Genomic DNA, 27,041 nt, shown 5'->3' with positions numbered 1-27,041 from the left:
CAAGCTCTCAAAATTAACAAAACATCATAAAATAATCCATATGACTCGTGACCAACATTGCAAGTCGTATGGACAGTGATGGCAACATTTGCCTTTTGGGAGTACTGTTTCTTTAAAAAATAAACCAAACATTAACTTTTCCCTTCCTGTTCAGTTTTATTGAGAATGCTTTTAGACCAGAGTAACAGAGCATGGAGAAGCAACATCCTGAGAAAGTAAAGTTGTTTTCGTGGTGGCAATGAGGTCTAGAATACCTGGAGACAGTTAGCTGCTAGCATACACATTTATCTCAATGTCAGTTGCTAGACTGGAGCATGAGCCTTGTAAGTATGCGTTTTGAAACATCTGTGATTTATATGTTGTTTACAAAAACTCATGGATACTTTTAAATGCTTGTCAGTGGATAAAGATGCTTTTTGGACCCAAATGATGTATCTACAGCATCTATTATCTGACTCTAATTGAAATATGCTAACTAGACCCTGGCTATTCTTTCTATTTCTGCCATATTCTGATAGAGTAGTGTGCTATGCTATACCAAATGTAGCTGCTGGCATACAAGATGTTAATAACACAAACAAGGATGCAGAAAGGATGTATAAACCCCAAGTAAGTGAAAGGATTTTTAAAGTAAAAATAAACACTTTTAAGGCACTGGAATATCATTTTTGGATAGTGGGATGAGACACAAAAATGTGGTTCTTTATACACCGTACTGAGCCAGACTCTTCTTTTTATACAAGTAGAATATTTTTACATTTATAGAGGCAGGTTTCAGTTGATAACATTTCTCCGGAAAGCAGCTTTTAGGTTGAAATAAGATGGTTTGACATTACGAACTATCTATCATAATGTGTGTGTGTGTGTGTATATGTGTGTGTATATATATATATATATATATATATATATATATATGTTTGTGTTTGAGTTTTGTGTCGAGATAAACAGCAAAATAATACATGTGAGGATTTTAAAAGGTGCATTCAGTAGCTAGCAAGCGTTAGCATTGCTGTTTTTTGTGTACTTTTTAGTACCAAAGCCACATGGTGTTAAACGCTTTTTCGCATCATCAAATCTTTCTACTTGTGTATACCGATGTTTGCTGTGTTTTTTTGTATTTGTTTCAGTTGTACATGGACAGATTCTCCTGTTATCTTCACTGGTGAAGCACATTAAGTTTCATTGTCTTATTTTGCTTTTCACATCACCAGACCACACTTCGCTACTAGCGTATCTACAGGATTGTGAGAATTAGCTTTTTTGGGGTCCAATAATAAAGTTAGCAAGGGATGCATTAGCAATTAGCATCAACATTTTTGGAGGAAAATTTACTATTGTCAATAGCGAATATATGCAGATTTGCAAATTTACGAATGATGTGAAATGAGCGAAGCAATCGCGGTGAACACGATTTGTCTCAATCGTGATTTCTGCTTAATTTGAAATATTTACATTTTCAACTCAAGTGGGAAATTTTCAAGTAATGGTGTGTGCACACCAAAAGTATTATTCGCATGAGTAGATTACATACAAAGTCAATGCAAAGACAACAATAGAAGCAGATTCTCTCGGGCGGTGCGATTTCTATGAACCGTGCAATATATGCCTCAATAGAGTCTTCCGTGCAAGTTGAAAATTTCAACTGGAAAGGTAAATTTGCGTTGTCGTGCAAGTCAATCAGCGATTGATAATCCAGTCTGACACATCCAGTTGTATCAGAGAGAGCATTTTGCAATGATTTTATTCGCATTAATGACACGTAAAACATACTGTGTGTAATCTAGAGGGAGTAACACGATGCAAATATTTGAGTCGCTTTTGGTATGCACACACCATTCCACTAAAATTGGCAGATTTTTTGTAAATGTCTCGCACTTTTAGGTGAAACATTTCCCAAATTTTGCAAACCTTCTTTGCCCGCAAATTTACACTTATGTTTTGTTTATGTGATCACGTTTTTTTTAATGAGCACGAAAAAACCACTGAATGCACCTTTAAACAAAACTGTACACATTGTTTGTATTTGTTTGTGACTAAACACAAAAAGAAATTGAATATTTGTGAAGTATAATGGATGTCTGAATCACTAAAGGGCAATATCACATGAGCATGACCCAAACGTTTGGTCCTGAGTTCATAAATTAAACATGTGCATTTGATACGACTGCATTTGAGCTTATGAGCTTTATACAACGACCTTAACGAATACTGCATCCTGAGAGCAAACCGCTGGGAAGCACAACACAATGAAGTTCAGAGTCTCAGAGGTGACCATCAGAGAAGATCAGAGCCACGGTTACTGAATACATCACATTTAGAAACAACAGCTCACTGACGACGAGCGCTCATATGGATGTAAAGGAAGGGAATCAGTCTCATGTGTTTCACATACAGTAAGTTCACATTTCTGACAGGCAATGCCAAGAACAGTCCCCTGGGGAAAAGTGTTCACAAGCACTTCATTTCCCAATGCAAAACTCTCAATTGGGTTCTCCTCTGTTGAAGAAGGGGTGGATTGAGCAAGACATGCTGAAAGCTGTTTGGGGTCAGTCCCTAAGGAACAGCGATATCCCACAAGTCCCAGTGGAAGCTCAGAGTCTGTTTAAGGCAATAGTGTGGGGCCTCTAGATTGGCAGCACAGGGGACAGCTTTGCACCCTAAAAAAAAACACAATACATAAGCTATGAATTCCCCAATCAAACAGCTTTGATAATCTGTAGACAAATGCAGCAAACCTCTTACCATGTACTCTATATGGGCTTTCTGCAGACCACCTGCTGGAGGTGTAACTCGCTCTCTGCTGCAACAATCGGCAGCTTGTTAGTCAGGTGGTAGTTGATCAGGTGGCTGATGCTCTCAAAAAGCATGTCTTTAGTCCGAACCTAATCAAAAATGAATTAAGAAATGAAGGCCATATAAGGAAAATATGGATCCTTATCAAAATCTACAATATAAAAACTGAGCTTGAAGCACCACTCACCACTCCTTCAGGATCCACCAACAGCAGATGTTTGGGAAGCCCACACTGCATCCCAGTCAGCACATACTGGCCCGGGTTAGTGGCGCTGTCCCGCACCAGGAAATCTCCATCTCGGCCCAGCAGATTCTCTGCGTCCCTGCGGCTCATGCGGCCATGGTACCACATCTCCCGCCGCAGTTGGTCCTCCGTGGGGGCGACGGGGGCCCGGCGCCGCGGAGGACTAGGCCACTTGTCCTCCAATATACAAACTCCTCCAGCCTCGTGCAGACGCAGGGCGTCCTCAAATGGCCCTGTTGGGTTGGAAACGGTACGAATGGTAGTTAACGTATTCATCAAACCTATATAATCATTAGACAGTCATCTGTAATGGACTCACTCATATCAAAAATGTCTTTCTTTGGACTATCGGATCTGCGTCCTCCTCGGGCATCCACTGAGGCCTCCATGTTGTCCAGATTCTGGGTGTTTACATACAGATGCTCCTCGTAATCGCGGCTACCTATAGGATGACCGTCTGCTCGGAGGTAACCATCGGAAGTCAAAGCTACAGAAATGGTGAAAGGAAAATAAACCGGTTACTACAGTAGACACTTAGAAATAAACGTTTTTAATTGGCATTGATGGTTCCATGTAGAACTTTTAACACCCATAGAACCTTTCGGATAAAAAAAGGTTCTGAAAAAGTTCTTTAGAATACACATCCTTTTTAAGGGTTTTCACTGAAAGGTTCTTTGTGGAATCTAAATGGTTCTTCTAAGGCACTTCAGGAACAGGTTTGAAGACCCCTGTTCTCCACTATGGCATTGTTGCAAAAACCCCAAGCTTTATTTAAAGAGTGTAAATAACTAAGCAATTAGAAGGGGACGTTTGGAATATCAAAGCCAGTAAAAGGCTCAGAAATCTCTTCAAAGTTGTAAAATGTCACAAGAGGAACGTTGGGCTGCTAAATAACCACCAGGCGTCTCACTTGAGCTGCTGTTGTTCTCCGTGTCCCAGTGCACTTCATAGCATAACTGGGCGGCAGAGAGGCTGTCTGCATCTCTTCTGGCTGGTGACCCCGTCTGAAAAATAAGCACAGGTCTGAGATCAGTTTCCAGAACTGGCTTTGATCCAGGCATGAGTAGATAGATACATAGATAGATATTGATTTTTTTTTGCAGTGCAGAAGGTACTTAAACCAAATAATGACAGATGGTTTGACAGGTCAGGTTAAAGAGGTCAAAGGTTTCAAAAGGTTAAGTAATTTTATGAATAGGCATTGACAACTGAAGAATTGCTAATTTCTTACAAATGGCATATGAGCTTTCAGATTTTATTACAGAATGTGCTGTATACATAAACAGCTATTTGCCTGAAGCCATTAGCGTTATGCTAACTAACACCGCTCACAGAAATGGTTGTTTCTTTATTAAGACCAACCTTAGCGAATTGTCTCCGCAAACCACAAACTTCATAAAAGACAGCAATAAAAATCCACACACATCTCTAATGAAGTTTACCTGAGCGGTTTTGCTCTGTGGTTGCGTATGGACGTGTCCCAGTAGGCCGGCAGGAGGCCTGAGCCTAGAGTCCACCACTCCCCCCACAGGAGGCTCCTTTCCTGGGATGCTGTTGTAGTAATCGTGCTCGGAAGTTTCCTCGTCATCACCCCACGCTGACTCTTCTGTTCGTATGGTCCTAACCATCAAATAAAGCTATTTAGCCTCTTAGAGATCAGTGAAAGTAAATGTAGATTTAATATAAATATATAAATCTTTTTTATTTTTTAAGAGTTTATTCAGTAGTGTGTACTTAATGATTTTACCTAATATTTGTGTGTGCTTTATGTTGAATTATTATAAAGCTGGGTTTCAAATCTACAGTTGTTCTGAGTGAGCAAAATCCAGTCATCTTAATAGCAATTGGGAATTTTATGTGAGGGTGAACAATTTCCCCTAAAGGTTCAATTCGGTCATGCAAACTCACCAAATTAAACAACAACAACAAAAGAAAAGTGGCTTTTGTGTGAGATGTGCTTTAAACATCGTTCTACACCATTGACAATTGGAAATGGACCTCTTTTGCAGCTTTAGAGTTTGATATTGTTAGCTTAGCAACATGCTAACAGCACACACACAGCTGTTGCCTTAGTATAGCGGTTCACATAAGTCACATCACTTCTGTTTTGGTTAGGATGCTGCCAGTACAGGGAAGTAGACTACAAGGCAGCCCACTATGTTTTCGAAGACTGTTTATATTAAAGTCAAGAAAGCACATGTTACACTGATGATTTGAAACGGAACGAAATAAAAGAAATGATCCATTAATGATGTGACACTGAGCAGTCGTGTGGTTTCTGAGAGCCCCTTAAATGAATTTAGCTTTGAATAACGGCCTTGAATCAAAACAGGATGGCTATGTGAAACACAAGCCGTGTGTATCCTGTTTCAACCTTGCGAAAACTGCTCAGCACTGAAGCTCTGTATTAACTGCAGTTGAAACAAATGACCGTCATTTTCATGTTGTGATGCATTCAAAAGCCCAAACAGACAATATGGTTTATGCTAAATTATGTGAATCTCACCTATCCATGGTGGGAATTGCTTTGGGCGGGCTGTGTAGGTACTGTTTGAACTGCAGTTCGAAAGCCTGGCCGATGGTACTGATCACATTCTGAGCGAGACCGTCACCGCACTCCAGTATGTGACATGCTAGAGGGACGAGAAAAAGATGTGTCAGAAATAGCCAAAATAGCATGTGACAAACAAGTAAAACAGAAAATCAAAGTGAAAAAGAATACCTCTTTGATTGACAGGGTCTTTGGCCACATAAGCGACATAATCAGGTGTATCCTGCAGCACAAGATGAAATCAGAGAAAGAATCAGGTGGTATTTGTTAGTGGAGAGAGAGATGGTAAGAGTGGAAAGAAGAGGCATTAAATGTGCAGAAGAGGTCTCACCGAGTCTCCACCAGAGGCGAAAGATATGGACTGCATGGGGTGATGGGCAATCACCTACATGAAGAGATGAGAGGGAAATGATGTGATGTCTTCAAATCAATATTCAGCACAAATAAATATCGGTCAGGGAACTAAAAGAGTTTTGAAGCTAGTTTTTAAACAAATAACTATTTACTACAAACTATTTACTTCTTAATTAGACTTCCTACAAACATATGACTTGGAAAATTAGAAACACCCTCATTTAAAGGGATAGTTCACCCAAATATTTAAATTCTGCCATGAATTACTCACCCTCTTGTCGTTCCAAACCCCAAACCCCCTCGAAACACAAATTAAGTTATTATTGATGAAATCTGAGAGCTTTCTGACCCTCCCATAGAAAACAAGGCAACTGAAATGTTTTATGATACAGAAAAGTAGTAAGGAGGTTGTCAAAATAGTCCATGTGACATCAGTGGTTAAACTTTAAATTTATGAAGCTACAAGAATATTTTTGTGCACAAAGAAAACAAAAATAGTCACTTTATTCAGTTATTTTTTTCTCTTCCAAGTTAGTCTTGGCCGCTATTCACGAAAAAAGCTCTTGAATTTCATCAAAAATATATTTCTTTGTGTTCTGAAGATGAACGAAGGTCCTATGTGTTTTGAACGACACGAGGGTGAGTAATTAATGACAGAATATTCATTTTTGGGAGATCTAACCCTTTAAGCAGTTAAGTCAAAACATTGAACTATTTACTACAGTGAATGAATCAAACTTTCCAAAGCTAAACAAGTGAGAAAAGTTGTTTGTTCTGATAGGATTTGAAGGGACATCGAGGATGAGAGGATGCCGACCTGTCGTGTGGTGGGGACGAGGAGACTCAAGCCATCAATAGAGATGTTGACACCGATGGTCATTCCAGCAAAACGTAGGTTACTCTTCCCCATAACAGACTGGAGGGTTTTATTGGTGGTCTAAAATGGGCAGCAAGACAAACATTTGGATGTCACTACATTTTCTTAGATTTATGCTTAATAATAAAAAATGCCAAGGCCAAAACTACAGTTTTCTCTCTTACTTTCTTCTTCCAGGCAGCTTTTCCTCCAGGTACAGTTTCACACAACCTGTTGATGGCCTCCCTGTGCACACACACACACACACATTTAAAAAAAAAAAAAGATTTTAAGAGAAATATTGCCAGATCTCACAATCTCACATATCTGGAAAACCCATAACATTTCCCATGTGTTTCAGTGCAACTACAGTGTGAAAATAAATGAGGAATGAGTCTGAGCCGAAGCATAATGCTTATTCAAACCAGGTCAACAAACAGGGGACCATCTGTATATTGTCAATGGATAAAATAATAAACAGGGCTAAGCAAAACTATAAAATCATAGGACACAATTTCAAAAACGTAAAGCAAAAGGGAACAAAATTAAACAAAAGCAGAAAACTAACCAAAGGACAAAACATACATACATACATCAATAAATACTGTGTCAGAAACAAAACAAAGCAAACAAACCAAATCAAAGCAAATCAAAAGAAAACCAAATCAAAGTAAAATAAAATAAAACAAATAAAAACAATGTAAGAAGCAAGCCAAAACCAAAGAAAGCAAAAACAGGACAAAGAACAAAACATACACACATAAATAAAGAAATAAATACTCATAAACAAAACAAAAAAATCTCAGAATAAATAAAACCAAATCAAAGCAAAAGAAAACAAATCAAATAATCAAAAGAAACACAATGAAAACAAAAACCCAAAGACAAAACATACATACATAAAAAAATAAATACTGTGGTGCCATAACAAAACCAAAGCAAAGCAAAATAAAACAAATCAAAGCAAAGCAGAACAAAATTCATAAACAAAACATAATCAAATAAAATCTGAGCCAAAAAAACTAATCACTAATCGAATCAAAAATGGAAACATCTATGATTGTTGAAATCGTTGAAAAACCCTAAACCTAGACATTTCTGATGGATGCCTTAACACAACCAATAAAAACTAAAAGTGACATTTATGAAACCATATCGATGGCAGAAGAGCGTTTGGCACAGGGGCACAAGGGTTATGAGGTCAACAGTAGACTGAGTGACTTCGAAACACCAGTGTGCTATCAAATAACCCATTAATATTTAAAAAGTGCCAACTGTCCCAGCAAAGGACTTTCCAGGGAATGTTTCCAATAAATGCTGTGCTCTTTATGATGTTACTGGGATCATTTGAATTTGGGTGTTTCAGTTGCAAGTTTATGCGTCTGTGTATGTTTTGCCTTTTGGATCTTATTAAAAATTGTTCATTGGCCACACTACATGACGATGACAAATGAGAGAGCACACCCACACCCCCTCTTTCCCCGGAGTGCGGCAAATCAGCTGATTTACAAGCCTTGCGTTTCTGCTGCAAAATAGATTCAAGCTAAATATGCAGCCTGTTCCAAGCATTCCCATTACAGCCATTATAATGTCATAACAGACTGCCGCTCTCAACTCAAAACAATCACTCTTCTCCAGTCCTCTGTGTTTATCAACTCTAACTCCACCCCGTGCAATCTGCATCATCTGAGGCCCCAATAGGCCTCCTCAGTCATTAGTGAGAGTCGTTAATAATACATGGCTGTATCACTCCGTCTCCATCTCGCCTGTGCTATCTGCACTTTAAGCCCATCGTGGGCCACAGGGTTCGGGTTACTGCTGATCGATGAGCAAGGGCAGGGAGAGGGACTCAGGAATCTGGAGCTCCGCCCCACCGCCCCTACAAGAATGCACATGCTTCTACACATATAAATAAATATACACATAAGAACTAATACTAGCAAGCTGACATATGAATGTAGAAGTACATATATGCAAACACGATTTGGTGCCAAAAAAAGCTGCAAAGTGATAATCTATTTTTTCTGTGGAAAGCATATCACTCGGATAAAAACAGCATAATGTCACAATTAACTCTCATTCCATCATCCGTCATTTCATAAACAGAAAACATACCAAATCATCCTCCAAAACAAAACAAAACAAAACAAAACAAAAAGATATTTGTGATTAAAAACAAATAAAAGTGCTAAAATAAACAAAACACATAAAATAAAATAATAAAACAAAAGCAAATAAAATAAAATTGTGAGATATACAACTTAGAAAATGTTAAGGTAAAAAACAAAAACAAAATACTAAAACTACAAAAATAAACAGAGCAACATAAAACATCGTTATAGATGGTATAAACTGAAATAATAATGAAAATAATTAAATAATTAATACAATTATTTTAATTAAAATAAAATAAATATTTGGGAAATTGATTCAGCTCAGCAAAGCAACAGCAAAAACAGGTTAATGTGTTATAAAATCTAAATAAAAAATATAAAAATGTTATTAAATTATGACTTATAATTTAGAAAGTTCTAAAATAAAAAGTTAGAAAATTCTAATATAAACAAAAAGAAAATAAAAATAAATAAATAAATAAAACAGAGCAAAAAAATCATAGAGTATTATCTGAAAATGAAATAATAATGATAATAATAAAATAAAAAATAAAACAAAATTCAAGGAAATTGATTCAGTCCATCAAAGCAAAAAATGTAAACTGAACAAAACAAAAACAGGGGAAGTGTGTAATAAAATCTAAATCTAAAAAAAAAAAAACTAAAAAAAAAGGTTTAAAAAACACTTTACCTTGTGACCTGTGTCCTAGTGTTGAAGTCCAAAGATCTCATTGATTTCAGAACCTCAATGCAGCCCATGTACTGCAAAAAGAAAAAAAAGAAAAGGAGAACACAAAATGACACACATTACTTTCATTATACGTACATAATTACTTTTAATTTCCCAAAGGTCATCATTGCTTCATGGAAATATGTATCTAATTCCTGTTGGCAAGAGCCAAAGTCCATGATTTAGTCGCTGAAAACAAAAGCAACAATTGTTTCTCTTTCGCTCACAAACACAAGGATGGTTTAAGCCAGGGGCGTCATTCGCTCATTATATTTGAGGGGGCACGAGTTGGTGGGGTGGGATGGGGGTTGTCATGTGACACACAGCAGCCACAACAGCATTTATGATTTATTTATTTTTTCCTTTTTATTCGAAACATTCTCAAATGTATTAACTGAAATATCACTGCAAGTTATTAGGCTACTAATCAATCATAACACTTTCGTTGTACAGAAAGAGATCAAAGAACATTTCCACTGACAGTCTAGTTTGAGCCCTCTCTCAAAAACCTCCTGAAGCTGTTTTACACTATGAAATTATTATCTCACAGATATACAGGCACATAATTACAGATAAATACTAAACCTATAATTTCAGCAAGACGGCTTGTTCTCAGCAGATCTGCATAATAGCTGTGCTGGGGAAGGTAATTACTGCGAAGTGTGAGGAGATTGACGGCAATAACCGCATCGTGGCTGCTGGGGGTGGACCGGGAAAGAGGTATCACTGCAGTCTGGGCCTTCTGGGACGTGGAAAGTGGTGAAGGTGCAGGGGAACATCAATTCGGCAGTTAGTCACCAATGCCTTCAAAAGGGTCGCAGGAACATCTTGCAAAGTGCCCACCCCCACAGACAATGCGACATATGTCTGAATAACGGCGTTTGTGGTTACGGATGCTCACAGAGGCTAATCCCAGATCATTTTTGTTGTTTTAGGCTTGGTAACAGATTTTGAAGGCCTACACCCACCTCAACCCAAAGCACAGATCACGTGGCCTATGCTTGAGTCAAAGTGGTTACACTAGTTATTTATAGTTAGGAGTAAATCACCAACTTAAAGGGAACTAACCCTTTGAAGAGACAATTTAGGAAACCATTTACTCACCCTCATGACGCTCCAAACCTGTATGAGATTCTTTCTTCTGTGGAACACAAAAAAAATGACTTTTTTGAACAACACTGGAACCCATTGACTTCCAGTGTATGGACCGTTGTGTTTCATAGAAGAGAGAAAGTCATGCAGGTTTGGAATGACATGACGGTGAGTAAATGAACTGCTGCGTGAACTACTGTATAACGTTAAGACACTAGCTCTTAATGCTTTAGTTCCTGAAATCAGCTCTGTGTTTTCTTCCTCAACATATACTGTACAAGAGCGCTTCGGGGGAGTCCCGAGAACCGATTATGACCTTGAAACAGTTCTTTTATGAATATAAATCAGTCCCTGTAACACTACATTCACATCTTCTGCGCACACTCCTTTTCTCTTAAAGGGACAGTACACCCAAAAATAAAAATTCCCTTATTTTCGGTCCATATGTTCAAAACCGAAAACCTCTCTTATTTCCACTCTGGAACACAAATATATTTTCAAGAACTGCTTTTTAATGAAAGTCAATGGGGTCAAAAAACAAACAAACGCATAAATAAATAAATAAAACACTGAGATATGTCCAAAATGTCTTCTTTTGTGTTCTACAGACGAAAGAATATTATACCTGTTTGAAAGGTGAAAAAAAAATCATTTTTGGATGTACTGTACCTTTAAGCTTTAGTCAGTTGAGGGTGTTTTTTTACAGCTTATATCTTGACACCAGACCATTTCTTTCCAAAGCAAGCAATTGCAGACTTCTTAACTAGATTAGTCGGCAGCGGGAAGTGTTCAATCAGTTTGATTAGACTTCTTCCTTTTAGTTTTACAGAAACCCTTCTGCTTCCTCTTCTTCTCAAAGACCTCATTGTGGCTCTTATGCTGCATGATAAATTAACGCTCTCCTCACAACAAAAAACACCACCATGCACTTGCACATGCACAGCTACTGTACACTGAATTATGTTTCTCACTTGTCTTTTCATATATATATATATACACACACACACACACACACACACACACACACACACACACGCACACACACGCACACACACGCACACACACACACACACACACACACCTAAGACAGGAAACGTTTTTGCTGGAGGAAATGCCCAGGGTGGTTTATGGTTCATGTATAGGGGCTGCTTCTTGTAGTCTTCTGTTCTTTCTCATAATGTTTGTGGGAATCATCTGATTTAGTCAAATACTACTTATTCACAAATGTAAATTCAGATTGGGATTTGAAAACAACACTTTAAAATGCTTTTACGTATCAAGCCGCTAGCATTCACCACAGTAGGTCGAACAATAGAAGAAAATGTAGGCCTGATCTAAAATCCTTTTATTTGAGGTGTACCATCATGCCAGTGTTATTTGGCTAACATCCCCCCCCCATGCCTGTTTCCTCTGCAACACATGTGATACAAATGACTGTGATTAAATGTAATTGAATAAACGAATGAATGGTGCCTGTGTAATGCAATTAAGGAGCGTGCGCAGGCCCAGTCCGGGCTGCTGGAGAGAGGGCCGTGTGGTTACAACACACGGTGGGGTAGACGAGGGTGCAGGGGAGGAGGGGTGAGAAAGTGGGTTGAAAGGGGATCGCTGTTATTGACGTCAAATAGTCTGCTAACATTTGTAACCCTTGATTCGCCGAGATGCAGCCAAGAGTTGAAGATATTGGCTTATATCCACAACTATCTACCAAGCTGCAAGAGTAGCTGTCTTTGATTAGCATTTTTTCACAATTTTATTACAGACTTTTCTACTTCAGAAAAATTAAACAAAGAATCAAATATATTAGGAATACGTTTTCAATGTTTTTATACTCAACAGCAGCTTGAAATGGTCGCATTAAACATTCTGTCTTTACACAAGCGTACTACGCAAACTTTAATTGAAATTTCGTTATTATTTCTAAGAGAAAACACATGCAAATAAGAATCTGTATTGACCCCAAAAGGGAAAATTAAGGAATTGCACAAATGTCCATCTTGGGATCGAGTATAAATTTTATTAGCAGTCATCACTCATTTTCAGTCGTAAATAATGAGAACCGCCTCTGCCTACCTTCAATTCTTGTTTAGTTGTTTACATCTGTTTGTTTACACACCCCTGCCTCCTGCTCTGATGAAGCCGCTGTACCACACAAAGCAATATATCTGGATTAAATTGTATATCCTTTTCTCCTGAAGCTACTGCACCCTGACGTAACCAATACACTGAATAGAGCACCACTGTTCTCATATCCTAAGCAGTTTTGCCTGAACTCAGCTTGAGAGGACAAGATGTTGCAGTTGTTTGTAAGCTGAGTGTAGGGGAGTCGTATTGTTCTCGGTTTCTTCAGAGCTGCATAAGATGGTGCAGTGAATTTAAATGAATGACTGTCGATAACATGACAGAGTTGCCTATTGACACCGCTGCAGACCTGCAAAACAACACTAGGCGGAAAACATGGTGAGATTTCAAGATGATAAGCAGGGGACTCACCCTAACGATGTACGAAGCTCCCGTGCTGCTGATCTTTTTGTCTGGGTGCAACCACCCCTGTGAGGGCTTGTTGACGAAGCTGCCCTTCTGGGTGAAGTTATCTCCCAGCCACATTCCCTCTACCCTGGTCCTCCGGTTCATCCCGGTCCTGAAGTTCCCAGAGCCCCCTGGACTCCCCTCGACGGCCCCTGCGCTGGACTCTCTCGGACTGGCCCTCTGTCTCCTGGCGGCCTGTAGGGAACATGGGCCCACACAAACAGGGTCACAGGAGTTGAACACAGCTGCAAGACTAGCCACAGGACCACTGGCAGCAGTCGCCCCCCCAGCAGGGGAACTATCGGTCGGAGGCGCCCTGCCGGAATCCTTGCTGGAATTAGAGCTGGAGCTGCTATTGGACGGGCTACGGCTGAGCAACGAATTGGAGAACTTCCACTGGGGCATCTTAGGAATGAGCATGCAGAAGGTGGTGGTGCTGTCCTGCTCGCCGTCCAGCCCGGGTGAGTCGGCCAGCACCTGGGCTGAAGGCAGGGGAAGGGCAGCGATCTCCAGGGGCGGCAGCTCCAAGCCAGGTGTGGATGAGGAGGCCAACGGCGTGGCCACCACCTTCCTGCTCATGGTTAGGCTCTGCATCAGGTCGTCGGAGGAGGTCACAGAGTCGTTCCGGAAGCGGCCATACTTTGGCTTAAGTAGCATGCCCGGAGGAGCGGTCCAGAGTGGAGAGGACAGTGGGGGGGAAGAGGGAGGGGAAGGAGGGGATGGCTAGGGAAAGGGAAAGGTACAAGGAAAGATGCAGTGGAAGCAAAGGAGAAATCCACAAGGTTGTGAGTCTAGCCCTCCGTCCTCTCTGCCTCTCTCTGCTTTCTGACAGTTGCTCTGTCCCTTACTGTGGCTTGCTTAATCCCTCCCTCTCTTCTTCATTCCCTCTCTCTCTCTCTCTCTCTCTCTCTCTCAGCCCAGCTTCCCCCACTCTCTTGATGATGTCATAGTGTTATGGTCCGTCTATTAGCCCTGCCCAACCCAGCTGCGTTCAGGCAACATTAGCTAATGCACATCTGCCCTGAGTACCTCCTCACAGCATCTTGCACTTATTAACCTACACACAATCTGATACATACAATGCCATTCAGTCCTACGGCTAGCTTTGATAGCTAAAGGCAGTGCATGTTATGTTTAGAATGCTGCAATACTTTCTCCCATGCCAGCAAGATGACAGTGTGGTGCTATTAACACATTTAGCATTATTTTTAGCATCCCGACAAGTACATTTGTTCATTAACATTACAATAAATAACTAAAGCCAACGTTGTACCTTAACATTCTTCAAAATATCTTCTTTTGCCTTCCCCAGAAGAAAGAAGAATCTGAGAGTTCATGAAAATTAATTAACTCTCTTTTTTAAAAACATGAAATGAGCTTATAGCTTTAGTTATTTGTTGCCTTTCATGTTACAGACCAGGATATAAACTTGGGACTTTGCCAATGGATAGTTTTCTTTACGATTTATAGACTTCAATGATTACTTCAAGCAGAAAATAAAGACCTACTGTATATCATCTCAGTAGCTGGATACACACTCAGTGTACATTTATGAGTACTCAAGATGTCAACGCATCATTTACATCAGTTAACATAGAATAAATGAGCTTTTTAAATACCTCACAACAGTATTACTGGCTTCTTCATTCACACAGAGTTCTTCATATTGCTGCAGTATGGATAATAAAACAATTGCTGAGACTCTCTCTGGTTTCTCTCTCACTGCCGAAGTCAAGAAAACATCCAAGTTGTCACATTTACAGGACTTGCGCAAGACGCTGTGCCTGTTTGACAAATAGTCTCTTACTTTTGCTCTGACGTCACTTTTTTTCGCAACTGCCCAAAAAGTAAACGCAAAGACTCCACAAGGCCGAATAAACAGGAAGCACTAAAATACTCAATATTCCGTTACCGTTGCCTATGTGTACGGACTATTTTGGTGGAAACCTCAGTTTTGTGGTGTTGACAAAGACTCACGCTTGCTTCATGACTCACAAGTGCCTTTTTTCAAGTATTACATTTTTCTAATTCAACAGCTCTTTGGTAACCTCTCAGAGGCGTTGTGCTGAGATTTTGTTGTTGTTTTTCCCCATTAGTTACATACACTGCATGCCTAGCTGGGGTATTTTAGCTTCCAGAATGGGGTCACCGTGAACATTTGTAATTAGTGAGAGTGTATGTGCGGGGTCACGGTCTGGATCAATATCTCTGCTATGAACAAAGCCACAGAGGAGAACATAAAAGTGAATAGAATCAGGAAAAAGAGAAAACAAGATTACTTCACTTATTTACGGTCTGGTTCTCATCCGGGAGCCATAAATGTTCAGTTTCTGGAGCACTCTGACCCTTTCTTTATATTTCACTATTTACCATAGGATGCACCTGTCTAATCTAATCTAATCTCAGATCTTAGATTAAGTAGATTAACGCAGTTAAATGTGAATTATCACACTTCTCTAAAATCCACCATGCAGATGGGATCTTCAAAATGAGGCTCATCAAGGCATACAGTGATATCTTAAAACTGCAAGATGCATATATATAACTTTTTAAATAAGTAGGATCATAAAACCTGTTCTTTATAACTGTAAAGAATCATTCTGAATTTCTGACATAAGGCAGTTACATGTATTCCACCAGAGAAAATAACAACTTAATTTATACACATTTTGCTGAAAAGTTTCCATGTGCTGAAATCGTACATTGCCGCCTTAAGCATTTAGAGCACTAAAATTGACGACAACAACAAAAAAAGTTTTTTTGAATATATTTATATTGCATTTTATATATATATAAAAAAAATGTTTATAAATATGCCTCTGTAAATTTAGCATAATAGGGTAAATGCATGAAAAAAGCGGGGGTTTGTAAACGTATGAGTGCAATTCTACAGTAATATGGTACTAAACACATTTTATTGATTGTTTTTAATTAACAAAATGTTAATTTTTTTTCTGCATAGATTAACATAAACTGCATAGATTAACATAAAATATAAAATGAAATATAAAATATAAAATGAAAGGTTTCTAGTTATTATAAATATAGTTATTATAACATTTGTTTGAGTTAAATATACTGGAAAGCTGCATTTACTACATTATTTTGTGTCAAAGTGGAAACTACTACTTTTTAATCTGATAAAAATGATTCCTACTCAAATGGTCCTGTTTAAAAGTCGCATACATAAATAGATCAATAGCATCCAACAGGTGACATTTACAGCAAGTTCATTATCTGCCGTGTAGTATAATTTGACATTAAACATCAAATGTGGTCAACGTGGGGGAAGACGCTATATGAATATTAGCTTTCCTAAAAAAAATACCACAAAATAAAAATACATTTTCTACATTTCACACATACCACATCCTCATATAAAACATTCACAGCAATGCATCGCAATATAACTATTAATGTTAAAAATAGACATGTGGAGATTAAAGATGAAAAAGAAATAGATAGATAGAGAAAGAGGAAAGCCGATCGTAACTCACCAAATCTAGTGCTGTCTGCTGCAAGTTGCAAAGTAAAAGCCCATAAGAGCCAAGAGATGTGAAGTTTGAGCCCAAAGAGTGAGAGAAACCACTCTAACCACACCAGGACACACACACACCATGACATACACACACCTCCTACAATGACATGCCCAATCACGTTACCAGTCTTCTGGTCTAACGCACACAAATGTCAATATTTGCAAAGTTGCAAAATGCTTAAACACTGTATAAATTTAAGCGCTTTCAAACATGAAAATGATGATGCTAATAGTTGGTGCTGCTAAGAGTTCCTAAAAGGTAGCATGAATTTCATTAGCATGCCATTTTGCCCGAGTATGAAAAGTATATTTTCAGTGTAGCTTTAAAACATGCACAAATGCATTAATTCCTCATTTGAATTCACTGCTTGAACAAAAGTTATTACGTGTTACTTGTGAAACGGAAACAATGTGCAATTCATTAACAAAAGAGTCACTGAAGTTAACCTTTAGTTAAAGTTCTAGCAAGCCTGATAAGTTAAAAAAAAAAGTTTAAAAAAAACTTTCTCCACATGGAGAAAAAAGAAAAAACTGAAATGTGAAACCAAGAATCACTCCCACTGGATAAACAACATGACAACAATAAAACACTACGCACACCAAATAAGTCATATATTGTCACATAAACAGATAAAAGATACAACAGAGACAGTAAAGAAGCTTTCTGATGCCTTCCCCGCTCTGCTTGATTTTGTACTGCAACGATATGTGCTTGTTAAAAAGGTCACAGGAACACTGTGGTCAAATCAGCATGCAGCCATGACATTAAATGTTATACCATTTGAAAAAAAAAAGAGATGACAACAAACAAAAGAAGAAGAAAAAATGGAGCAAACCTCTGCCAGCTCAAACAACTCAATCTGAAATGTGGCAATTTGTGTATTTTCGAACAAAAGCTAACTTGGCCTGTCACAACCACTCACGAGTTCCATGAGCAAAGCTTAAAAAAACTAACTGGAAATTTTTGATTTTGCGAAATGTGAAGCTTGTAATCTTGTTTAATGACTTCTTACATGCAAGAGTTGCTTAACTCATCCTTTTAACCTTTGGTCTCCTCTTCTAGCTTGATGAACTTTCAGTTGTGTGTCACACGTGCGGTTCTGATTTGCTCTTGTAAACGGTTGGTAAGTCTTGTGAACATCTTCTAACATCATCACTTTCCAGTATCTTTGCTCATGGTGTTAAGTAATTGGCTTTGGCGGCTTTAGATGCTCATTACAGGGTTGTTACACTGTTAAAAAGCATTTTATAACCATGCTTCTTTAACAGAAATAATTGAAGTCACACATCTACTCATCATTTTATTTCAGTAAAATGCTCTCCCCTCAGACTTACACTGATGGATGGCTGAAATTAGCCTTCTTAAAACAAAAAATATATTGGTTAATGATAAAAAAAATTATGTGTAATTATGGGTTATGTTAAATCCACAGGATAATAGTAATGTGTGCTCTAGAAGTCTATGAGTTGTTTGGTCGTTTGACAGGATAAATGGCAAAAGTATGAGCCATCGTGCAAAAGTGCTGTCAGGAGACATTTGTGGTGTAAAGAAAAGGTTAATGCATTTACCACTATCATATATCATAGAAGGTCATCAGAGAAAAGTAGTGCGAAGTCTGTATAAATCACACTTTCTGAGCATAAACACCATCCTTGGATTTCACACTTCAGTCTCACACTTATGTTGTTCACACGGTTGAACTTAAATAAAACCAAAAAATAAAAGTCATACTGTTGAAAAGAAAATAATATTCTTATATGAAAAACAAGGTCTTAAGATAAATAATGCCTTTAAATATCGAACTTGCGAAATAAATAATTTTGTACACGTTGTGAGTGTGTGTCAAAAGTTACCAGACTGTAGTGCTGTCAAACGCAGGCGCGCGTGGAGGGGGCGGGGCTTAAACGAAGAGTGGCTCAGCCTATCAGAAGCGCGGGAGGGACCGTTTGAGTTCAAAAACCGAAGCGGCGCCTTTCAGGAAAACACCGAGAGACGACCCTGCGCGAGTTATTTGGGATTTCACCTTGGATTTGGCCTGAATTTAGCGTTTAACCACAATGTCTTCAGCGAAGAAGCAGATTTACTATTCCGACAAGTATTCCGACGAGGAATTCGAGTACAGGTGAGGAATTATTAAACAGATCACTTTCGAGTTGACGTGAAACATCATAATGACCGTTGTTATGTCATTCGACGGTTTCATTTTTGAAAAATATATATTAAAAACATCCGCAAATTATAGAAAATGGTGCGTTTAAAATGTATTTTATATTCTACAATGTATTATGTATATTTTATCCCTGGTTCTGTCGTCCTAACCGCGTTATGTTGCCTGGAAAAACAGTTTGAAGAGCCGTGAAGTATGAAATATTATCATATTAACATTGTCCCACTCCTTCCTCTCATAGACATGTCATGCTTCCCAAGCAGATTTCCAAACTGGTGCCGTCCTCCCATTTAATGTCCGAGGAGGAATGGAGAGGTTTGGGAGTCCAGCAGAGTCAGGGCTGGATCCATTACATGATCCATAAACCAGGTTGGTAACTTATGGGCGGTTTTAAAACCCACTTTGACAGCTTCACTAAAGAAACTGGTTCACAAAAGCTGCTCATTATTCTCCTAAACCCTAACATCCCATGTTTTCCCCCCATACAGAGCCTCACATTCTGCTTTTCCGAAGACCTCTCCCCAAGGAATGAGATTTAAAGATTGTCATCAGAAGTTACACTACTTGGTCGATTCCGACCATGCATTGCATTGCATTGCATTTCTTTCCATACGTTGTGATTTGTATATAAGTTTTATTATTTGCAGATCTATGGCAATGAAATGTGACTCTTTCCCGTCCCCTTTTTCATTCGGAGATCTGATGGCAACGGGAGCCCAGAGGGGAACGGGTTGCCTCCTCCTCCAAAGTGTTAAAAAGTGTTAGATCTACACTTACGTCACGTAAAATAAGTCGGATGGTGTTTCAGGTCTAGTAAATCGCCCCTGTCGTGAGTAGAAGGAATAGTTTTTGTTGTACACTGTGATGATTTTTTTTGTTGCTGAACTGCTGTTGTTAACATCTCCAACCTGTATGCTGAGCAGTCAACGTTTGTTTGATACTCATTTGTTGTAGACAAATCAATAAATACTATTTTTATTAGCTCATTTGCATCCTAATTTGTTATCGGTGTAATGTGACATTAAATAATGTACACAATGGTCAATGATGCAACAATGATGAGCATTTCATGTAAAGCAACAGCAAATATTGGGGGTTCCCATAGGGAACTGTATTTATATTTTATTGATATCATACACATAAAATACAATTCATATTTTTTTTCTTATACAGTGTATATGTAATACAGTGGTTTTTATATATATATATATATATATATATATATATAGTGCAGTCAAATAATTGCATCCAAAATAAAATGTTTGCGTATAATATATGTGTGTGTACGGTGTACATTTATTATGTATATATAAATACACACACATAGTGTATATATTTAGAAAATATTTACATGTATTTATATTTATATTCGTATAATTTAATTCATGTATAAATATATTTATTGGTAACACTTTAGAATAATGGTCCATTAGTTAATATTAAACAAATTCATTAATTAACATGAACAAACAATGAACAGTCCATTTATTACTGTATTTATTCATCTTTGTTAATGTTAATGAAAATACAGTTATTCATTGTTAGTTCGTGCTTATTCACAGTGCATTAACTAATGTTAACAAGCACAAATTTTGATTTGAATAATGCATTGGTAAATGTTGAAATTAACATTAACTAAGATTAATAAATGCTGTAGAAATATTGTTCTTGCTCAGATAATGTTAACTAAAGTAGTTAACTAACATTAACTAATGGACCATTATTCTGAAGTGTTACCTATTTATTTGATAAATAAATAAGGTTCAACTAAACTGAAAACTTAAAACCTTTTTTCGGTTATTGTATTATTATTTTTTAATGGTTTTGTTTCATTTGAGCCATCTAAAACTTTTTCTGATTTTGTCATTTGTAAAAAGTCAATGTCAATTTTTTTAAATCTTTAAATTATGCTCACTTCTGCAATATCCAAAAGACTAGAAATCGTTCTTTGTAAGCATGATCATAGTTCACTATATGAGACGAGTAATGGCAAACCTTTTTAAACATGCAATGAAATATTTCAAACCGAACAGAAAAATAACTATATGTAGCCTTCAAGATGCTACTAATCTACTATTAAAGGGGTCACAAACTCGGAGTGCCTGATCCCTAAAGAGAACGCAGGAGGTCTGGGCTTGTGCACGGTCACTTTCTCTGGGTTATGACTTCCAGGACCAGGCTCCGCTGTGGACGCCCTCGCAGCAGCATGTCTCCCCAGAATAGAGAACGCCGGCTGCCTCGGGAGGTAGACACTGGGATCTGTGCGGTTGTATCTACAAGGACCTGGAGTTTTAGATAAGTCCTCAGACGGACCCCCAGCTTTGCATCTCCCAGAGATGGTGTAACTGGCACTGGATGCCTTGGTCAACACGCCGGAGCCCATGAGAGAAGGGAGCGTGTATTTGTTTGGGGCAGGTACGGTGTCCACGGAGCGATACTGTGTTCGATAACCCATGGTGTGGGACGGTGGATTGCGATGGACGCTGCACAGAGAGGCTTTCTCAGGATTGTATGCTCCTGGTCCAGGGGTGGAGTAGATTGCTGCTGTAATTATCAGATACAGTAAGAGTTAGGAACTGTCAAACTCAGCTCATTCCAGCTAAGTGTTTCCTGCTGGTTTCAACATGAAGTGGTTGAATCCACCAGTAAATAAGGAACCGTTTCAACAGAAAGACACTTCGAAATAACCGACTTACCTCGAGTTTCCGTCCTGCCATGTATGGAAAAGGCAGGGGTGCCGTCTCTCCCAAAGCGAGTCAGTTTGGCATCGATATGGTATTTAGGCCCTGGACTGCAGTCAATTCTATGCACTGTACAATCAAAGCAGAATAAACACAGCATTACAGAACTGTTTAACACACATGAACATAAAATATTACACACAAATGTGTAATTATGTGCTACTTTCTAGGTTTTAAGAGCCTTTTGATTTATTTTATCATACGCAATGACAAAAAGGTTAAATGTTAAGCAATCCAGTCTAATAATGGGAAGGCATGAAAATACAAATGATCTCAGTTCCAAGGCATGCACCATACTGTACTATATTGCAAAAAGAAAAAGTACTTAATTTTTAATGTAATTGAAAAATAGTTTACCTTGAATATCTGTAAAAATAATAATAATAATAATAATATACCCTTACAAGAACATTAAGTGAGCTTGCACCCTTTTCTGTAAAGTCACCTGAAAACAGTATTAATAAAAATATCACTTCTGATCTACAGCATTGCACAACAGTGGGAATTCACAGTAGTCTGTCTCTCTCTAGTGGTGACATTAGCAAAATACAGGTTTAAGAACTAAACGATTTGAGTAAAAACATCAACAGAGTTGATTTGTAGAAAAGCTCATGCTGTTATATTGGAGACATTTGCCACTGAGCCCATTCTTTCAACTGCAACTTCATATAAACGTACTGTTGTTGCTCATCCTGCCATGGAAGGAGTAGGCAGGACTTGTTGACTTGGTGAAATCGTGGCCTACAAAGCCGATAGCCGGTGGAAGGATGTATCGACCGGGTCCTGGCCCTGTAAACAAGAATGGAAAGCAGCCGTCATACTGTAGTCATGCACACACAACATATGCACAGCCCACTACTTGCAATCAGAAATATGTAGTGATGCATTTTTTGGCAGGCCGTTGTGACGGAGATCCACACCCTGTAGATGCAGCCCAGCAGGAATGTGAGCTCATCGCAGTGGCGTGATGGTTTTTCCTGGAGTGGAGGACAGACAATGCCTTTGGCTATCTTCTCTGATACTACCAGGGGAATGCCATGACATCAGCCCACAAATGTTTGTGTGCATGAGGAGGGCTTCTGGGAGCACTGAACATTCTTTCACATTTACTTCAGCATGTTTTGACAGGCCTGGGCACAAAGTTATCGTAACCTTGCTGAACGCGTGACCTTTGAAGGAAAAAGTAACTCTTTTTCAGTTAAAATTAATTTTTGATGGGGGTGTGAGTACATTGGAAGCATTTGTTTCGAAATACAACACTACTGTGTGTGTTGCTAACATTCACTTTTTTTTTTTTTTTTTTTTTGGAAAAAGGTCAGTTGGACTTCAAAAATTATATCTCAAAGCAGCTTTACAAAAAAGTGGAAAGAAAAACCCCTTAGGTTCACCAAGATAATAATGTTTAAATATAGTATCAGCATACTGCAACTAAAAGAACAATAGTTATTCAAGGAGTCAATTTTGAGTAACCTGTATTTAAGGCGCCACTGTCTACCCTTACGAAAAATAACCATGGTTTTATTATAGTAAAACTGTAGTAACCCATGTTTTTTTGGCGTGTTGACTACCATTAGTATAACCACAAATTTACTACAAATACCATGGTTAAACCATGGTTAATATAGAAAAACCATGGTTAATTTGTGGTTACCATGGTTTAACTATAGTAACCATGGTTTTTTGGTTTTATTTGTAGTAAAACCATTGTTAATTTTCGTAAGGTGTTGCTCCGCCAACGAAAATAGTTCCAAACATAGGTAGAAATAGTTAAATCAACCGTCTCTGAGCAACACACGGTAGCGACATTTACGTTTCGTTTTAACGAATCCGTAAAATATATGAATTCACTCATTGAGTGTCATTTGTCGCCACCTTCTGGTGTTAACGATGTACAGCACAGCGGACTGATACAAACAGTGAATAGTCCCAGTGCTATTCGTTTGTACATTAGCATTTTTTGAACGCGCCGTTCACCAGTAGTTCCTTCAAACACAATTTTCTTACATTGAAAGTGAGATCGTTGTTTAGTACATAGTAAGTACAAATAAATATACATTAAAACAACTCACCTTTTTCTCTGCCAGCAATGACCGGACGCTTCCTCTCCGGATCACTCATAATCAAGACTGAAGGTTTAACCCTTCTACAAATCTAAGTTGTCCATTTCCTGCAAAATTGGGCATAGGCCTACTTACTATCAAATCTCTATGCCAACTTTTCCAGAGAATTCGAGTAAACAGAGCTCAAGGACAAGCAATTATTAAGGAATTAACGTTCACGCCAGCATCAGTTTTTCCAGGCAATTTAAAAACGCAAGCAGCTACTTGCAAAAACTCAAGTAGGTCTAGATCTTCAAAACATCCACGTTCAAAGCTGAGGTGATGGTTAGTAGAACTTCTTCATCTTCCTAGCTGAACAATATCAGATGTCCTCTTGCCTTCTGACCTCTCTTGGACTGGACAAGTCCAGTCAAGTTCTCCACCGTCCAAAGATCTAACTAAAGCCGCCCAAGTGGAAAACTGAACACTTTTTGGAGTAATCTTCATTTAACCTGGTTGACTCAATCAGGGGCCACCAAAGCCATTAAATATACACATGCGTTTGAGAGACAGAAGCACAAAGGTGTCATCACTTCATGTAACACTATCTCCATCAGATAATTCCTGCTCTCGATTCTCTTTCATGCCTTCACTCTGTTCATCTGAGTAGAGATGGACCATCAAGCATGGGTCGCTTAGGAGACCAGCAGCTGGGGGCCCCCCTGCAAAGCTGCATAGAAAAGGCCTACGGCATTTGAGAAGTTACAAACTTCTGAAGGACCTATAAGTGAATACATACCATATTCCCATCTGTCCAAATGAAATGCATTGACTTGGAGAGCTATTAAAAAAATTGCAGGACCTGAAAGCTTGGGGCATGAAAGGTGAACACGTTCACCACTGCACTGACCGGTAAACAAATATTAAACATTAACAGTGCTGTGGTAACCAGAGCTGGATGTCAACAGGCAGACTATCACAAGCTGACCCAGTAGACAGCAACACGTGGGGTCAATGTTTTTTAGGAAGAATTTGTGCTCAAAAAGTAATATTGTGAATACACACGACTGCTCTGCATAATAAACCCAAAGTATACTAAGGTTTTTTTTTTAAAGCATACATTAGGGTATGCATACTGTGCATGACACATGAGCAAAATTTATGCTAATCCGAGTTTTTTTTTTTTTTTATTAAAACCGCAGTATACTTCAGTCTTTACACACTGGAGAATCATCGCAAACCAAATTCACCAGTATAACTGACTGTGAGCATTGCTAGTCTAAATTATTCAAAAATTCCACCCAAAATACAAATATGGTATTTTCAGTATACTATAACTTACTATGCTTACTTATATACTTACTATACATATACTTACTGTAAAAACACTAATAATAATTTTGCATATTACATAGAACAGACAGAATGCAAATTGTAATTCAAACATAAAACAAAGATTACACACATGATACAAATTGCATACAAAGTTTATTCTCATTGACTTTCTTCCAAATGTGATATCATTCATTTTAAGTTCATCAAAATTTACAGTAATTTTCAAATTTCACATTCCATATCTGCATTTTTCTGCATTGATTTTAGGGGAATTGTGATAAAGTAGAGTATGTTAAATGGGCTTTGAGAGTAATAAAATCTTATTGGTATCTTAACGCATCATTAAATTATTCAGTGAACTTGAATAATCACATTAGAGGCATTCTGTTTAAAAGTGCAGATTTCATGTGGGCCTGCCGATTTTCATTTAGCATGGAGGTTTAGTCAAAATAGCTTATATTCTGTACAAATCATATTCCAGTTTGAGTAACAGAGTTGGTTTTCTGTGATGCAGAGACTAATTTAACATAGGGTGAATGGGAAAGAAGCTTATTTACCAGTTGCAGTCTCCTCTCCAATGAATAAGTCAGACATCAATAAGTAAAAATAGTAGCTACACACCTTAACGCACAATCTTGTGCGTTTTTTTCTGCTGTGGAAGTGCATGGTCCATTACAACACATTTTAATGGGTTGTAAAACCACACCAGTAGATTGTGTTTAGAATGAAGGAAGGAGCTGACTGAGGAACTGACAAAAAAAAAGATAATTATAACCGAACAACAAAGGCACTAGCCACAAATAAATACCACAGATAGAAAACAAAAACACAATATTTGATTTTTAGGTAAATTATACTTACAAACATAAATACTAGACTATTAAAACTAGATTACAAGAGATTGACTTAAGAGGAATACAGGGAAACGTCATACCATCACTAAACGTAAAGAGCTATGGAAATGGATTTAAAAAAATGAAAGAGAGGAGAACTGATATTATCTCCCTTTCCGAACACACACATACACACTCAGAGCTGTCATCTCGTTGCAACAGATTGGGTCCACCGCTCTTTACCAGCCTTTCTTACACACAAACATATTCACAGAGAATGTACAATGTGGAGCTCCTGCATTTGCTGCTGATGGACAGGGGTCTCTGTTGTAGAGGAGGCAGAGAAACAGACAAAAGATTGACGCTTCTCTTATATACGTAAGTGACAAGTGAAGAAATAGTCCTTTAATTAACTGGTAAACGGGTTGTATCTCACCATCGCTCAGGTGAGTCCTTTGTGTCCACTGTGAGGATATGTCCACCCAGTTGTTTGGTGTCTGCCGCCTCCTCTTCTGCTGCTATAGGAATTAACTTCTCCTCACTCTCTGGTGAAAAGCTGTCTGTGTCTGGGTCGTACTCATAAGAATAGTAGGACACTTCCGCTACAGAGCCTGGCTCCTCCCCTCCTATTAAATAAATCACATGTTGCAAAACAATTTTCCATCTTCAACAAAAGCATTGTTTGATTTGTTTCAGGGACATTTAGATATTCTGGAATTTAAACTAAGAATAAGAAACTTTTCATTTTGGCTGTGATGTCCCTCAAGTGTATGTTTTGGGCCTGTTTTACTTTTTGCTAAAACATGTCTGTGTATTTTAAGTAACATTTTTATAGTTGTTAATAAGAAATAACATTTTAAATAAATATAGTTAGCAAATAAATTCAGATTACCAGACTACTTAACTCGCCAGTAGGGGGCGTTCTTTGCACGCATATATATATATATATATATATATATATATATATATATATATATATATATATATATATATATATATATATATATATATATATATATATATATATATATATATATAAAGCAGCTCAAGCTGATTCTATTAGCGTCATATGTTTAAATAGACTAAGTGTGTAAATGTATCTCTCATGTTAGGAATTCACAGCT

The 27,041-nt window shown here is 38.1% G+C and overlaps 4 protein-coding genes across 7 annotated transcripts in view; 1 reads left to right on the top strand and 3 right to left on the bottom strand.

The window, feature by feature from the left end:
* Window positions 1-131: 131 nt before the first annotated feature.
* Window positions 132-16,882, bottom strand: shc2 (SHC (Src homology 2 domain containing) transforming protein 2). 3 transcript variants are annotated; one of them, XM_052590322.1, is made up of 14 exons: window positions 16,761-16,882; window positions 13,228-13,458; window positions 9,604-9,674; window positions 6,984-7,044; window positions 6,760-6,879; window positions 5,920-5,973; window positions 5,760-5,811; window positions 5,544-5,670; window positions 4,480-4,657; window positions 3,948-4,041; window positions 3,357-3,524; window positions 2,981-3,270; window positions 2,743-2,882; window positions 132-2,657 (listed from the first exon to the last, which is right to left on the bottom strand). In XM_052590322.1, the coding sequence occupies exons 2-13, from the start codon at window positions 13,366-13,368 to the stop codon at window positions 2,751-2,753; spliced, it is 1,488 nt and encodes a 495-aa protein (XP_052446282.1). In that variant the 5' UTR covers window positions 13,369-13,458; window positions 16,761-16,882; the 3' UTR covers window positions 132-2,657; window positions 2,743-2,750. The 3 variants fall into 3 exon arrangements, with proteins under 3 accessions (XP_052446282.1, XP_052446280.1, XP_052446281.1); XM_052590320.1 differs by lacking the exon at window positions 16,761-16,882 and adding an exon at window positions 14,883-15,968 and having other exon boundaries at window positions 13,228-13,986; XM_052590321.1 differs by lacking the exon at window positions 16,761-16,882 and adding an exon at window positions 14,883-15,767.
* Window positions 16,883-18,742: 1,860 nt separating this feature from the next.
* On the top strand, window positions 18,743-19,953 carry cks2 (CDC28 protein kinase regulatory subunit 2). The gene is made up of 3 exons (XM_052590478.1): window positions 18,743-18,924; window positions 19,211-19,338; window positions 19,458-19,953. The coding sequence occupies exons 1-3, from the start codon at window positions 18,860-18,862 to the stop codon at window positions 19,499-19,501; spliced, it is 237 nt and encodes a 78-aa protein (XP_052446438.1). The 5' UTR covers window positions 18,743-18,859; the 3' UTR covers window positions 19,502-19,953.
* A 430-nt stretch (window positions 19,954-20,383) lies between these two features.
* Window positions 20,384-24,613, bottom strand: odf3l2b (outer dense fiber of sperm tails 3-like 2b). Its single transcript, XM_052590943.1, has 4 exons — window positions 23,780-24,613; window positions 22,389-22,499; window positions 21,666-21,779; window positions 20,384-21,513 (listed from the first exon to the last, which is right to left on the bottom strand). Exons 1-4 carry the CDS (start codon window positions 23,826-23,828, stop codon window positions 21,035-21,037), a joined length of 753 nt encoding a protein of 250 aa, XP_052446903.1. The 5' UTR covers window positions 23,829-24,613; the 3' UTR covers window positions 20,384-21,034.
* Window positions 24,614-25,220: 607 nt separating this feature from the next.
* The window catches only part of cpamd8 (C3 and PZP like alpha-2-macroglobulin domain containing 8), a 40,709-nt gene continuing 38,888 nt past the window's right edge, over window positions 25,221-27,041 (bottom strand). For both annotated transcript variants that reach the window (XM_052590940.1, XM_052590941.1), the window contains exons 42-43: window positions 26,354-26,543; window positions 25,221-26,241 (exon numbers count right to left, since the gene is read on the bottom strand). In XM_052590940.1, the coding sequence (XP_052446900.1) occupies window position 26,241; window positions 26,354-26,543 (191 nt within the window). In that variant the 3' untranslated portion in view covers window positions 25,221-26,240. The remainder of the gene's footprint in view (window positions 26,242-26,353; window positions 26,544-27,041) is intronic.

This window comes from Carassius gibelio, chromosome B22 (genome assembly GCF_023724105.1).
Source record: "Carassius gibelio isolate Cgi1373 ecotype wild population from Czech Republic chromosome B22, carGib1.2-hapl.c, whole genome shotgun sequence".
NCBI lineage: Eukaryota > Metazoa > Chordata > Actinopteri > Cypriniformes > Cyprinidae > Carassius > Carassius gibelio.
Note: the sequence above shows the minus strand (reverse complement) of the source record. Positions and strands in the feature narration are given on the sequence as shown.

Excerpts from the sequence above, each read along its gene's own strand:
- shc2 (XM_052590320.1), bottom strand. The coding sequence starts at position 13,920 with ATGCTACTTAAGCCAAAGTATGGCCGCTTCCGGAACGACTCTGTGACC. Across the intron at positions 4,042-4,479 it reads CACAGAGCAAAACCGCTCAG|ACGGGGTCACCAGCCAGAAG; the intron begins GTAAACTTCATT and ends CTTATTTTTCAG. Across the intron at positions 2,883-2,980 it reads TGGTGGATCCTGAAGGAGTG|GTTCGGACTAAAGACATGCT; the intron begins GTGAGTGGTGCT and ends ATTTTTGATTAG.
- cks2 (XM_052590478.1), top strand. The coding sequence starts at position 18,860 with ATGTCTTCAGCGAAGAAGCAGATTTACTATTCCGACAAGTATTCCGAC. Across the intron at positions 18,925-19,210 it reads GACGAGGAATTCGAGTACAG|ACATGTCATGCTTCCCAAGC; the intron begins GTGAGGAATTAT and ends TTCCTCTCATAG. Across the intron at positions 19,339-19,457 it reads TTACATGATCCATAAACCAG|AGCCTCACATTCTGCTTTTC; the intron begins GTTGGTAACTTA and ends CCCCCCATACAG.
- odf3l2b (XM_052590943.1), bottom strand. The coding sequence starts at position 23,828 with ATGAGTGATCCGGAGAGGAAGCGTCCGGTCATTGCTGGCAGAGAAAAA. Across the intron at positions 22,500-23,779 it reads CATTGCTGGCAGAGAAAAAG|GGCCAGGACCCGGTCGATAC; the intron begins GTGAGTTGTTTT and ends TCTTGTTTACAG. Across the intron at positions 21,780-22,388 it reads TGGCAGGATGAGCAACAACA|TGCATAGAATTGACTGCAGT; the intron begins GTACGTTTATAT and ends TTGATTGTACAG.